This window comes from Echinops telfairi, unplaced genomic scaffold (genome assembly GCF_000313985.2).
Source record: "Echinops telfairi isolate 266 unplaced genomic scaffold, ASM31398v2 ScPeMD7_10;HRSCAF=50, whole genome shotgun sequence".
Taxonomy (NCBI): Eukaryota; Metazoa; Chordata; class Mammalia; order Afrosoricida; family Tenrecidae; genus Echinops; species Echinops telfairi.
The window spans coordinates 9780283-9795260 of NW_022103907.1; the positions used below are offsets into that span (position 1 = coordinate 9780283).

Consider the following 14978-nt stretch of genomic DNA (forward strand, 5'->3'; position numbering starts at 1 on the left):
GGTATTTTGTCATATCTTGCCCTGTCCAACGTCTCCCTTCACCCACTTTTCGGTTGTCTGTCCCCCCGGGAGGAGGTCACATATAGTTCCTCATAATCGGTTCCCTCTTTCGATAATTATTCTAATGTGTATGTGAGTGTCAACATTCCCCTTATAGCCCTATTTATTATTTGCTGAAACTTCACCTATGAGGGTGAGTTCATTTCCAGGCCTGAAGGTGGCTAAGGAGCACGGTCAGGAAGTGGGCGTGGGGTGGGGGTGGGGTTTCCACTTGTTTCTATCAGACCAGTAAGCCTAAATTCTTTCTCCTTTAAAAAAAAATCATTTTATTAGGGGCTCATACAGCTCTTATCACAATACATAAACATACATGCATACATACATCATGTAAAGCACATTTGTACATTCATTGCCCTCATCATTCTCAAAACATTTGCTCTCCAGTTAAGCCCCTGGCATCAGCTCCTCATTTTTTCCGCTCTCTCCTCATTCCCACCTCCCTCATGAACCCTTGATATTTATAAAGTGTTATTTTGTCATATCTTGCTCTCTTTTATAACTTTGAGTCTTGTTCCATATTTTTCTGCATTCCGTCCAGGACCTTTTAACATGATCCCATTTAGAGCCGTTGGTAAGGTAGCTGGGCATCATCTGGTTCTTTTGGTCGCAAGGTGTGGAAACGGATGTTTGCATCCAGTTAATCCATTGGACTGTTCTGCATCTCCAGTTTCCTTCACTCTTCTTTCCTCCAGATGGGGAGAGACCAATAGTTGGGTCTTAGGTGAGTAGTAGTCGCCGCTCACTAGAATAGAATAGTGTCTTTGTGGAGTGTGCTACAAGGCTGTCAATTTTTATGGAAGCAGACTTTAACCCTCAGAGCAGCTGGTGGGTTTAGACTGCCTACATTTTGGTTAGCAGCCAAGTGCTTAACCGCTCTGCCAAAACAAAACAAAACCCCATGCCATTGAGCCATCCCAACTCAGGACAACCTTGTAGGACACAGTGTAACTGCTGCAGTAGTCACGCAAAGTGACTACCACATCTTGCTTCTGCAGAGCACAACCCTTTAACCATAGCACTACCAGGGCTTCTTGAATCAAAACAAGGTTTATATGTTGTAGCTGATGATGGTTAAAGTCTCTTAAACTCTAACTTCTACTTTCATCTGATTTTTAAAATTTTTTTATTTTTTAAAACATTTTATTAGGGGCTCATACAATTGTTATCGCAATCCATACACACATCAATTGTGTAAAGCGCATTTGTACATCATTCTCAAAACATTTTCTCTCCACTTAAACCCCCGACATTAGGTCCTCATTTTTCCCCTCCCTCCTTGCTCCCCCCTCCCTCACAAGCCCTTGATAGTTTATAAATTGTTATTTTGTCATATTTTGCCCTGTCCGACGTCTCCCTTCACCCACTTTTCTGTTGTCCGTTCCCCAGGGAGGAGGTCTGATTTTTATCTTATGCAGTGTTTTTCTTGGAGAAACTCTCTACTATAGGCTCTTCCAACTCTGAATTTTCCTCATTGTAATCCTACAGAACCTTGTAACATGTTCTTCCCCTGTGCCTTTGAATGGATGGATCAAGAGAGTTTGATTTTTTTTTTTTAGGCTAGCATTTTAATAATAGTTAACTATTTTCTAGTCATGTATTAAACACATTTTTTATTGATTTCTTACTGTAATGTATAAGGGTTAGAATATATTATCTTGGACCTGATGCCAGGGGCTTAAGTGGAGCAAATGTTTTGAGAATGATGAGGGCAATGAGTGTACAGATGTGCTTTACACAATTGATGTATGTATGGATTGTGATAAGTTGTATGAGCCCCTAATAAAACAATTAAAAACACACGCACAAAATATATGTTATCTTTATGATTTGGTTCTTTGGAATTATTGAGGTCTCTTTGCTGGCCATTGTTTGGTTGATTGTATAAATGTTTCAAGTGTTGGGAAAACAGCAACAAAAAATTAGTCTTCTGTTGTTTGGATCTGTCACTCTCTAGCCATAAATCTTATGCACTGCATTGTATCATTCAAGTCTTTTCTATCTGTATTTTTCTTTTGTTTCTGTGATCTATCAGTGTCTGTGAAGACGTGCTAGTATCTTCAACGACCATTGTTTTGTCCCCTTCCCTTTGGCCGCGTCAGTTGGGCATCTGTGGATTCAAGGCTACATTTCCACAGGAGGAAGGGTTTCTTCGTTTTTCTCTCTCTCGTAACCATCTTTGTCTCTTGATCTTTGTAAAATTCTGTTTTGTAAGGTATTAAAATTACTACATCCGCCTTTTCTGGGTATAATTTGCAATCTTTTAAATCAGCGGTTCTCAACCTGTGGGTCACAACGCCTTTGGGAGTTGAACAACCCTTTCACAGGGGTCACCCGATGACAGTGATGAAGTAGCAACAAAAAGAATGTTATTGGGGGGGGGGTGTTCACCACCACATGAGCAACCGTATTAAAGGGTCACGGCATTAGGAAGGTTGAGAGCCACTGTTTAAATTCAATGTTCTGGTGGCTGAAAGTTTAGTTTGCTGCTCTCGTTCTAATTGTTGAAGGTCTTGGGCTACAGTGTTGATTTTGGTTCTCCCCCCCCCTTTTTTTAAACGTGCACACTCGTTGCTATAAATTGCCCGTTGAGTCCCCACAGGGGGTCTCTGTGAGTCAGCATTTTGTCTATGTCTGGGTGACTCTGAGATCTTTGTTCTGGTTTGTTTCAAAGAATTAAAAAATTTCCTTATTTCTTCAGTTATCCAGAAATGTTTAAGGAGGGTGCTGCTCATTTTCCTTGTATTTTATTTTGCCCCTTGATCTTCTTATTCTTTTCAGATTTTACAGCGCGGTGATCTGAGAAAATGGTTGGTAAAATCTCAGTGTTCGAACGTGTTAAAGCTTGCTCTGTTCTGGAGAATGTGCCGTGTGTGCTGGAAAAGACTGTGTGTGGTGCTGCTGTTGGCCTGTGGGGCGGAGTTTTCGTTGATGTCTGAGAGGTCAGTTGAGGCAGTTGTATGATTTACTTTATCTGGTTCTTTACTGAGTCTTCTATAAGCGTTTGCTGAAAGCATTTTGAGGAGCTTTCATTGGGGCATAAATGTTTGTTATAGTTCTGTCTTCTTGTTCAGTTGTCCCTTTAGTCTCTAAGTAATGCTAATCTGGTCTCTTATGATAGCTTTTGCTTTGAAGTCAGTTTGTCAGAGATTAATATTACCACTCTGCTTTTCAAAAAAATTTTACATCCTTTGATTTTTAATCTATTTTTGTCTTTATCTCTGAAGTGTATTTCTTTTAAGCAGCCTATTGATGGGTCTGGTTTTCTGACCCGTTCTGCTTCTCCCTGTCTCTTGACCATGCATGTGAATTCTTTACCTTGGGTGTCATTATTGATACATATAAATTTATTGCTGTTATTTTGCTGAAAATTTTTTGTTACGTTGTTGGCTAATTTGTTACTTGTAATTTTCTGTGCTGAGTTCTATCTGTGGGTATCCTTGTCATTATTTTCTTTGCTAGTATTGCATTGTTTACTAGATTTTTTGTGATTTTCCTTTTTATATCTTGATGAGGTTTTCCCATTTTCTTTGTGGTTATTCTTGTTATTCTTTTGTGAGCTACTTGCAAGAGAACATATACTTATTATTAGAAGTGTTTTACTATAAATTGATTAGTACATTTGATCAGCATTGCTTTTCAATGAAATCTCCACTTGGAGATTATATGAATCAAAGCTTGTGCTATTTGTTACATAATGAGAAGTTTGCCTTGGCTTAAGAGTTGATCTTCGGCAAACATTTTACATACGGACTGTCGTAATTCCATTGCTTTTAAGATTCAGGTTTTTTGCCCACTGCAGTATATAGTTGCATATGTCCAAGCAGTTTCACTCTGTGGAAAGGGTTGCAACACAGATTTTTGCAACATGAATCACAGCTACTGATAACCCTGATTTTACTCTTCCTGCTTTGCACTGAGCACAGTGACAGGAGGGGAGGGAAAGGAAGCACCCGTTTGGGGCACATCCTTCTCTAAACTCCAAGCCAGGAGAATGAAAGCCCAGGGCTGCATCCGATTCCTCCTTGGGCTGAGCCGAGGGCCTGGTGACCGCCGGCCGGCCAGCCGGGAGTTCTGGGAGTTGAGAGCAGCAATTTTACATTACACTGGAGTTTCTAGGCTGGCGTGGAAAGAGATGCCAGTATTAGCTATTTGCATCTTACTGTAGCCACAGGGAGATGTGAACAGCTGGAGAATTAATTTGATCTATATTCCCAGAAGCCTCTCCTCTGCCAACAGAATTCTATTACTGCGAGCTTCTGAGTATGTACTGTGAATTTGTTTTCTGCTCTTTAATATCTGCTCTAGTGTGTTTTGAATAAGTGGATTGCCACATACTGGGGTGCAGCTCTGGCTTGGTTTGGGGTAAACTCCATTGACCCAAGGAGATGCACGGTAGAAAGGGAAGGCTTCGCCGAGTGTACGCATGCCTTCTGCCTTTGGGAAGGCAGTGACGTCCGATGAGCAGACCCTCCTCCACCCAGTAAATACGGCCAAACTTGACACGTTTAGTTCATGTAGATGGAATTTCAGATACCTGCAGAAGATGGAAAGATATGTTGAAGGGCGCAGAGTTTGATTGCAGGACCAGCCAGGCTAGGGCGGCCCTGACTGGTTCCCGGCACTCCTGGGAGCAGAGGGCGCACCTGCCCCTCAGTTCCTCTGTGAGGAAGCCTCTTCCTTCACACTCCTGCTTCCCTGCTCGCAGGATCAAAACTTCCTAACCGTCTTTTGCATCTGAATCTTTTAGAGCAAGTTGTAGAAGGAAGGCATTACAGGCATCACCAACGGTATTGGAAGCTGCTCTGTGGCACAGAAAGGCAAAGGCCAGGGGACGCTGCAGGTGCCGAGTGGCAGTTCTACTGCGGCGCAGCATGGACGTCCTCGAAAACAAGCAACCCGTCTTCTGGGCAAACCATTCACTATAGACAGAGATTTGTGAGAAGAGCAGAGTTGGGGCACGTTACCCCAAACCACTCCAACAGTGTGTACAGAGCGTACATATAGAGAGAATCCAAAATAAAATCAAAGTTCAGTCACCCCAGCATTTGCACCAGTGTCACCAGGAACCCACCCTTACTCTCCACGGCGCACGTTGCTTTCCTCAGCATCGGGTGCGACAGGTCTCCTCAGAAACAAACAAGATGCAGGTGCGCTTTCTTCATCATCTGTTTGTTTGTTTTTAACCACAGAGGAAAACGTCTCTAGCTTTCTCATTGGTCTTTGCATTCTTTCCCGATAGCTTACCACAGTGGGGAGTTCACCCACGACAGCAGCCATTGCTTGCCCTGTCTATGGGGAAGACTTTATAGAAGATTATCAGCTTTTCTTAAGAACCTCATGTATTGCGGAGACCTTCCTTTGAATTGTGAGAAAGCTCTTCCTTGATCTTTCTATAACATTATACTGCGAAAAATTGCGGATGAATCAATTCGATGTCTGCACTAGACTGACAGTTTTCTTATAGGGATTCTGTGCTAGCTGAGTCATAATAAAGCAATGTATTCTTACGACTCACGTGTCACTGCTCAGAGATCGTATATCGAGGGTCCCGTGCCATTTCCCAGACCGGGTCTCGTGCTGCCTTGGCCCAGGTGGCCAGCACAGGGCATTCCCTTTGGAGCCACAGTTCTCCAAGTGTGGGCTGTGGCCCCCTTGCTGGGGGAGACTTCAAGAAGCGTTCAGGTGGTACACAAGATCAAAGGTGTTTTATAATAATATTAAAGCAAAATGTGCTTTTAACCCCATGCCAGCCTTTGACCCGCTGGTGCAAAGGCAGTGGTAGGTAAAATGGGAAGCATCTTAGTAAGAATAAAGACCGAGGCACTAAATTGTACTAGGAAGTCTTTGTTCTTTTTCACTGCCGTGCACTTGCAGTAAAATAATAAAATTAAAAAAATAAAACAAACATCGTTTACCTTTAAGAATGCGTCTGGTAAAGACAGTACAAATTATTGGTTTTATTAAATCTCAGCATGTAAGGAAATTGCATCTCACTAATGTTCTGTGGGTTACACCCACCAGCCACGCCACACGAGAAAGATAAGGCTGTCTGTCCTCGGGAACTTCGTAAAGGGACGCTAGGAGGTGGAATCTGTCTGATGGCAGAGGGTTTGGGGACATGACGTCCCGCTGCTGCTGCTGCTGCACCGCAGTGGCTGTCTAGAGAAAGCATTCAGCTTCAAGGTGTCTTCACACATCCCACTGGCCAGAAGCTGGATCCAAGAGTTTGATGTACAATGCTGACATGAAAATGCCACCATTGTTCCATGCGATCACTTTGGGTTTGATTTAAAATGATAAAAGTATTGCTTCTGAAAAAAAATTGATGTACCCAACTCTCTCCACTTCACTGTAGTACAGTACTCCCATACTGAGATTTTTGAATACCGTATATACTCTAGGATAAGCCGATTTTTTCAGCACATCTTTAATGCTGTTTTGGTGGCAAAATTAGGTGCCTCGGTGGATATTCGGGCCGGCTTATATTCTAGAATATAAAAGGTATATTTCTGATAAGAATTTTTACATAATCTTTTCAGGACATATTAGATCTCTGATTTTATATTTAAGCAAAGTAACATTTGGGATCTTGTTTGGAATCTCATAAAAGTTGCAAACTTAAGTACACATATGTAGAGGTATCATCATTGTCTTGACCTTTGAGACAAGGAAACTAAGAGCAAACTGTCACATAGGGTAGCAGGGAAACACCACCGCCGCCCAAAGACCTCAAAACAGCAGAAACAACAACCCTGCTTGCCGGGAAATGGCTACGGGCTGTATCTTTCTTTAAACTTGTTTCCATCCTAAAAAGTCCATGGATAAACCAGGAACTAGGAGAAGAGAGAATTAGAATCTTGAGCCTTGATTCTTGTGCAATAGATATAATTAACTTACGATATTTAACTATAGAACCAAGTGCTGTTCACACTATAGGCTTCCGTTCTTTCTATTTGTCCTTCTGTCAACAAACCTTACCAATTTTTTTACTGTAAATTCTTGTTGGTCTTCTGTTGAATTATCTGAAAGCATTATGTTCTATAATAGAAAAGAATGGAAGCATTTGTCTTGGAAGTATGATGGTATTTGATCCTTTAAATCGAGGTTGCTAAGAGAACCGTTGTTTGCCAAGAACAAAAAGAGAATCTAGATTAGGGTGGAGCAGAATTGAAATGGCTTTCCACAGAGAAGGAAATAAAAACAGAAGAAAATGCCTGGAGTGGAAGGTCACAGAAGCTTCCTGACTGGACCATGTGGCATGATGCTTCCTGACGGAACAATCAGACTCACCTGTGCATCTTCAGGTGTAGCAGTTTGCTTCTGCCAAGAAGCTTCTGAAAAAGAAGCAAGATGAAACAGTATGGAACCAGGGAAATCATCAAGGGCAGTTAACCTTTAGCTGTGAATCCACATTCAGGGAAAAGGGTTTTCCTGTGGGGAGACAGAAAGGCATCTGGCAGTTGAAAACAAATTGGCTCTGAGATGGGCTTTTTGGAGGGGCTGTTGTTGCCAGCCAGGTGATGAGGTTCAAATCTTAAGACTGAACTGCGATAGACTAATGATAAGTGATGCTTACTGAGAAATGTGCCAAAATATAGCTCAGCAGGTCTTTAGATCATGTGCCCTATACCAGAGTACGTACAAGTTTTGAAGAATAATTTATTTGATTTTGCTGGCTTTGAGAATATACACCGCAGGACATGCACCAATTCAACAATTTCTGTTGTACATTTTCGTTGACATCGATTACATTCTTGAAATTGTGTAACTTTTCTCACCCTCTTTTTTAGGAGATGTTCCTCCCATTAACATCAACTCAATGCTCCCTAAATGTCTTCTCAAATCTTTTGAGTTGCTGTCAACGTGATGATTATAAATTGTGTGCCGTTGAACTCCGACTCATAGTGCCCCACCGTGACAGAGGCTGTACTCTGTATGTGAGCAGAATGCCATGTCTTGCCTCCCTTGAGCTGTCCGTCTGTGCCCATAACATCTCCGTGCTTAATCATTATGCATGCCACCACCAAAACCTAAACCAAGCCCGTGGCTGCCTAGTAGATTTCAACTCGTACAACCCTGTATGACAGTAGAACGATCCCCCGGGGTTTCTTCAAGAGTACGGAAGCAGACTGTCACATCTTTTCCCTGTTTCGCAGCTGATGGCTTGTAACCACTTATTTGAGTAACAGTCCAATCCTCAACCACGGAGGCACCAGCACTGTACTTATCCCCTGTGGACAGATCTTGAAAGAGCACAGTGATCAAGGCAGACGTCCTTTTCTACTTAGATAAGCTGTTGTCTGATTTTAATAAGACATCGGGGGATGTTTTTTATTTAAGGTTAAAAGATGATTTCAGGGTAATACTTTTAGGGGTTCATCAGGTATCATAGCTCTAGGAAGTCTGGCTTTCCTATGAATTTGAAATAGGGATATGTGTCTCATTTTATTGATGAAAACACTTTGATATCTTAAAATACAGTTTTCTCGTGTGTGTGTGTGTGTGTGTGTGTGTGTGTAAGAGAGAGAAAGGGGGTGGGGGGGCGATGAGAATTAAATTGGTTCTGACACATCATGATCCCATTTGTTCCAGAGTAGAAACGGATCCGTAGTGTTTTTCTTGGATGTAATCTGTATGAAGGTATCTCTTAGTGGTGTGTGGTGTAAATGATTCAGCTCTGGACTACTAACTGGGAGGTTGGTTATTAAACCTACCCATAGGCACCTTGGAAGTAGGACTTAGAAATCTGCTTCAAAAAGATGACAGCATGGAACTTCCTGGAGCAGTTCTGTTCCGCACACCTGGGATTATCATGAGTTGGAATCAGATCAACAGTGACTGACAATAGTCTTCATGGATGCAGATTGCGAGGCCTTTCTTCTGTAGTACCGCTGGGTGGGTTTGAACCACCAACGTTGAGGCTAATAGTCGAGTACGAACTGTTTGTACCACCCAAGATTGCTCAGTGCATATATATTTTGTTATGTATAATATGTATATTAAAGTAAGACTTAAAATTATACCTCGATCATACCCAAAGTAAACCCACTGCCATTGACCCAACGCTGACTCACCGTGACTTGACGCCCTATGAAGATCGCTACTGCAGGTGTCGGACGCTGTGCCCGCTGTTCGGGGGGAAGTGGAGAGAGAAGAGTAAGATTTGTCTCCTGCCCAGGAAGTGTCGATTTCCCCAGGGCTGCTGAGTAAACTTGATTTACATACAGTAACTGTGGGACTTGAACTTCACTGATAGACTTCAAAGACTATGGAGCCTTCAGTATGGATCATACCTCCACCTAAAATCCCTTCACAACTGGATCCATAAGTAACATCATGATAACTGGAGAAAACTTCAAAATCACGAGGATTTCATTTTACTTGAATTTATCATAAACACCCATAGCAGCACGAGTCAGAAACCAATGTGTCGTGTTGGGCACATAGGCCAGAACTGCCCTTTTTATATTTGTTTTAAACACTTCATTATGAATAAGCTGAGGTTTACAAAGCAGATCATCAGTTTTTAATCAATAATGTATTCCGCATTTCTTGCCACTCATCCATTTTGACCCCGCTGTATTGTCACTTAAAACCACTTTTCTCGCCGTGTTTCCTTCTGTCTGTCACAGCTCCTTGCTAACCCCCTGTCCTTGGGGCAGTGCTACCCTTTTCGTCCTAAAGTGGTTGATTATTCTAACCTGGGGCTGAATTCCGTTCCAGACCTGAAGTGGAGAACTAAGTCTTGGAAGACCATATTCTTAGGAGGTCCCACCAATCTATGTCCAGGGAATAAGCCTAGTCTCTCTGAGTTTTGTCCCACATTTTTCTCCCATTCCATCCAGGACTTTGTAATGTGACACTTTTCAGAACGTTTACTAATGCTAGCAGAGAGCCAAGGAGTTTTGTCTCCTGGTTGTGGAGACTGATGTTAGCATTGCCCATTAGTTCATTAAATTCATTCTTTCCATGTGCAAATGACCCTTATAAGGTCTTAAAAAACGTGTCACCTTGTGGACTAGGGAGCACCTGACCCAAACCATAGTGTTGTCACTCGACTCATAGGTATGCGAAAGCTGGATAGTGAATAAGGTAGACCGAGAAAGGGTTGATGCATTTTTATTATAACATTGGTAAAGGAGCGTGAAAGTCCTGTAGATGGCCAAAAGAGCAACACAATTGTATTAGAAGTACAGCCAGAATGTTCCTTGGAGGTGAAGGTGGCAATACTTGGGCCACACGTACTTTGGGTATGTTGTTATCAGGAAGAGCCAGTGTCTGGAGGAGGGCGTCATGCTGGTGAATTAGAGGGTCAGCCAAAACGAGGAACACCCTCAGTGAGGTGGGTTTACACAGTGGCTTTTACAGTGGGCTCCAACAGAGCAGTGACTGTGAGGACGATTAGGTCTAGGCAGTGCACCTCTGGTGCACAGAGGGTGCTGTGTTTTGGAAACCATTGGTGATGACCCCAGATAACAAAACCCAAAGCCAAAAGGATGTTCGAGGTCTGTGCAGATTGTTGTTTGGGAACACAATCACATCAACCTAGTTTCCTGTAGTTGGGGAAGACTTCATGAGGCAACATTTGAACTAGGTCATGGTGGATAAGTAAGAACATCAGACAAAGAGGAGGAGGAGGAACTGTTCTGGGCAGATGCTAGTCCATGAGCAGAGGCAAGGAAGCGATGGTTGTGGCTTTGAGGTGAGATCCTTATGTGCTTAGCGTGTGGCTGTGTGTGGAATTGGTGGAAAAGTAGGCATAAGCCATATCATGAAGTGTCTTTCCTATATTTCACAATAAAGGGCTGGGAGTTTTTTCTTGTTGCAGAGAGAACCCATGAACCATGTGTTTGTGACCGGGTGGTTTTGGTAACAGTGTGGGGTAATGTGCTAGAAAGAAAAGAGGGTAGCAATGAGACGGTTTGGAAGGCATTGAATTTCAGGACTTCAGGAAGTTCTGGACATATGGGAAGATGTGTCTGTCGTAAAAAATATGCTGAAGTATAGTCAACTCAATGTGATGATAACAATAAGTGTACCTATTTACAAAAGCAGTAATAAAGATTTGTATAAAATGCTCAAGAGCAGGATGGGAAATAGAAATAGAGGTAGTTTTCTAGTGGTTCAAGCTTTACTTGAATTTCATATAAGTTTTAATTTCCTAAGATTGACCTAAAAGGAGCCCTAGTGGTGTAGTGGTTCAGCATTGGGCTGCTAATTGCAAGGTCCACAGTTCGAAACCACCAGCTGCTCCATGGAAGAAAGACGAGACTTTCTACTCATGTAAACAGTTACAATCTTCAAAACCCATCGGGGCAGTTCTATTCTGTCTTTATAGGGTCATTATGAGTCAGAATCAACTCCGTGACGGAAAAAAAAAATAACAAGACCTATTTTTAAGTTACAAATGATATAGCTCATAGTCACAAAGATTTCTTTATGTCAGGTTTCCACGAACTGGTTTAGGTCCTTGTTACTAATAGCATGTCAACTGTCAACAGCTAAATGTGGAGAAAATAAATCATTTAGATGCACTATTTTATTACAGATTACAATTGAGGGCTAAGTACTGCCTCCTTTTCAAAACACTGGCTTCTTTTAATATATTCCTTTCTGAGAGTAATTTAGTAATTTCACTGTTGCCCTGAAGATAGGAATGTACCTTTGTGTGTACACATGCATGTCATGTCTAAGAACCAAATAGAGGCTAAAGAGGAAAACAAATTTTAAGAGAGAATTGTTTTTCTGTGTAAACATTGAATCCAAAAGATAGTCATTTTACTCAGAGCTCAGCTTTTGATTAAATACGTGGTCCTGGTCTCTTGCGATCAGAACACAGGACTCTATGTAGTCTCCCTGTTCAAAGACTTGCCCTGAAGCTCTTTCTATTGCAAATGATATTCTTTTAAAGACCCCCCTTGACATGATAATTATTTATTTCAGTGAGGAATCATTTGCATAATTACTGCAGTCAGTGGGTGATGACACCAGAAGTAAAAGGTAGTCTTCCCAAAAAAATACAGAAAAAATAAATCACAGCTATTTGCTTGTGCGGTCTCCTATAAAAACAAACTTAAAAAAAATTCTTAAGATGGCATGCATACCTGCCTTGGTTTGAACAAACATGTAGTAGGTATCTAAAATCCAAGCACTTTAAAAAATGCTCTCCTGATAATGGTTATCAGAAACATGTTTACTATGTAACAGTACCCAGTTCAGGGTGAGATAAAGTATCTGTTTAAGATACTATTAAGAAGGAGAAAAACCCACATAATGTCCCAGGGAGTTGTAGAGCGATTGTCTGAGTTTCTGATTTAAAATCTACCCTATTTCTTCAAGTCCACGATCGGCACAGTGGGATTAGCTCTCGGTTTTAGAGCTCACCCAACTGTCTCTCACGGGGCCGCAGCTCTCAGCTGGGTTGCTGTTTCTGGCTTTGGTTGTGGGTGATGATGGATGACTGGACCTGCACCAAAATTCACTGGAGGCATTCTCCTCCCCTGTATCTCATTCTTGACGCTCCTCATGGTACCTGACTTTGGATTATTTACTAGCTGCTAGAAGAGCTGTTTTAAACCTGAAGCTGGTCTCTATAAGATAGAGTTTATAAAATGGTTTTTAGTAGATGGTTTTGTAGACTAACAAGTGTAACGTCTATAATTTTATTAAACATGGAACGATCCAGAATGATTTGTTTAGAATTTAATGTGAGTGGAATCTCAATGGTTGCTCTAGTAACCCATAAGAGAAGCAGTGGTTTGGGGGTCACACATCGATAGCTACGTAATATCTACACATGTGGCTCTCTCTGTCTTCCCAGTGATTAGGCAGTATGTTGGGCTTCATGTATCTGCAAAATTTCAAACAGACTCTTTCACAAATTGCAGGGGTCAGAATTCACTGTTATTCTTGATATCACTGGGTTTGTGGTGCTCTTATATAAAGTTAGATGAAAACATCATCTGGTTGTTAATTGTGTTCCAGATGAAAACTGGGATGAGGACCAGCTGCTTGGTTTTGAACCATGCAATGAAAATCTTATCTCTGGCTGCAATATCATCAATGGGAAATGTGAATGCGACACTGTTCGGACCTGCAACAATCCCTTCGAGTTTCTACGGAAGGATATGTGCCTTTCAGCTCTCAAGAGAATTGAAGGTAAGCACGCAGATTAATTACCCTCTGTGTCAACCCCAAAGCAGGGCTTCCTCTGAGCAGTGATCCTATTTGAGCCTGAAAAGGCAAACACAAGCTGACAGAGGTTAGCTGTTTGTATAACCCCAAAATACTGTCCGTGTCATTAAAACTTGCCAGGTGCTGATGTGGAGGTGGGGGATGCGCACGCGTTGTAGCTTTTTGGAAGCCATGGGCGGTGATACTGTAGTGGTGTGAGCAGGGGCGTCCATACACGTCTGCCGAGGCCACCTCGGCATTACGATGACTTCACGAGTGGCGTTCTTGAGATCAGCATCTATTGTCACCAGGTCCATTCCGCTTGGTTGCCCAGAGGATGGGGCTCCACGAGGAGAGCCTGTGAATTAGCAATGCCGCTCATCTGGTGAGAGAGTGGCGCCCTCCAGAAGAGACGACAGAATTGTGTAGAGGGAATTGGAGGTGTAGTAGGTTAGATTCGCTCTGCAGGACAGAAATGACATGGGTGTAGATGGGTCATTGGCCAGTTTACTCTGGGGAAAAGTCAGAAATGATATGAAAGTAAAAAGAAAATTATCGCAAGATGGCCATGACTTTTTGTATATTTATGCGGACATCCTAGAAAAAAGATTGAGAACCCAAAAGTGAGGATTCATGATGGCAGTAATCACGAGTGGCCTGCCCAGAAGATGATGCAACGTGCCACCAAGGGGCAAACCCTGGCTTGAAGGAGCCCTGGTGGTGGTGTAGGTGCCAGGTCGAGTTGCTCACCACAGGGGCAGCAGTTTTGGAACCACCAGCTGCTGCACAGAAGAAATGAGAGGTTTTTACTCCCCCCAGAATATATTGTAGTCTCAGAAACCCACAGGGGCAGTTCTTCTCTGTCTTGAAGGGTTGCTATGAGTCGGAATCTAGTTAAATCCGGGCTTGGGACTAGAAAGCCTTTCACTAAGACACTGTTGAATATAACTTTTATCTCTGAAAGCATGTCATTCCAAGATGGGGTCATCATGGCACACCAAGGATTTGGCTGGTCCAAAATCAAGCTAGCTCTGATTTGGGCAGGACTGAAGTTTCTGAGTTATGTTTTTTTCTAAGTGATATTAAATCGTAATAAACAATAAGACATTTATTATAGTTTCTAAAGCAACGCCTCTCTTTCTGTTTTCCAACATTGCCGAAACATGACAAGAGACTGTAGTAGGAAACAACAGAAATAGAATTAACTTTTCAGAACCAGAAAGGCTCTACTCCTAAGTGAAAAACTGAGATCTCCAGAATTGATTAGTAACAAGCCTAGCCCCGTCCATTATTCTTTCCATCACAGCTTGATTTTAGATAATATGGTCGTGCACCTAACTCAGGTGTACTGTCTCATGGCCCTTGGGTCACCACCTCTGCCACCCAGATTGCCTGCCCCCAATGAGCAACATTAGTGTGTAAACATTGAGAGAGAAAGTGGGCCCATGTCCATGTAAACACTTTTATTCATGTAGCTATCCTTACATATTTGGGATGATTTCTGTAAAACTCTGCAACAGTTAGAAGTCCTGTTTCTGTTGTCCTTAATTCAGTCATGAAGCTGCCTCGTTCAAGCGTTCCAAGTGGATGTTTAGTATCACGTTGTTAGGTGCCCTTCGAGTTGGTCCCAACTCACGAGTTCTGTCATTGCCTTGCTTAGGCCAGCTTTCAAGTCTTTTCAAACCGGGCTCTTGAGCACGCCATCTCACTAGTTTGAAATGGAACAGATTTTGAATCTATGTCTG

The 14978-nt window shown here is 42.2% G+C and overlaps 1 protein-coding gene across 4 annotated transcripts in view; it reads left to right on the forward strand.

Moving 5' to 3' along the window:
* Positions 1-14978, forward strand: part of CRIM1 (cysteine rich transmembrane BMP regulator 1) — a 221696-nt gene that overhangs the window by 18980 nt on the left and 187738 nt on the right. For all 4 annotated transcript variants that reach the window (XM_045287039.1, XM_045287038.1, XM_045287040.1 and 1 more), the window contains exon 2: positions 13045-13218. In XM_045287039.1, coding sequence (XP_045142974.1) covers positions 13045-13218 — 174 coding nt within the window. The remainder of the gene's footprint in view (positions 1-13044; positions 13219-14978) is intronic.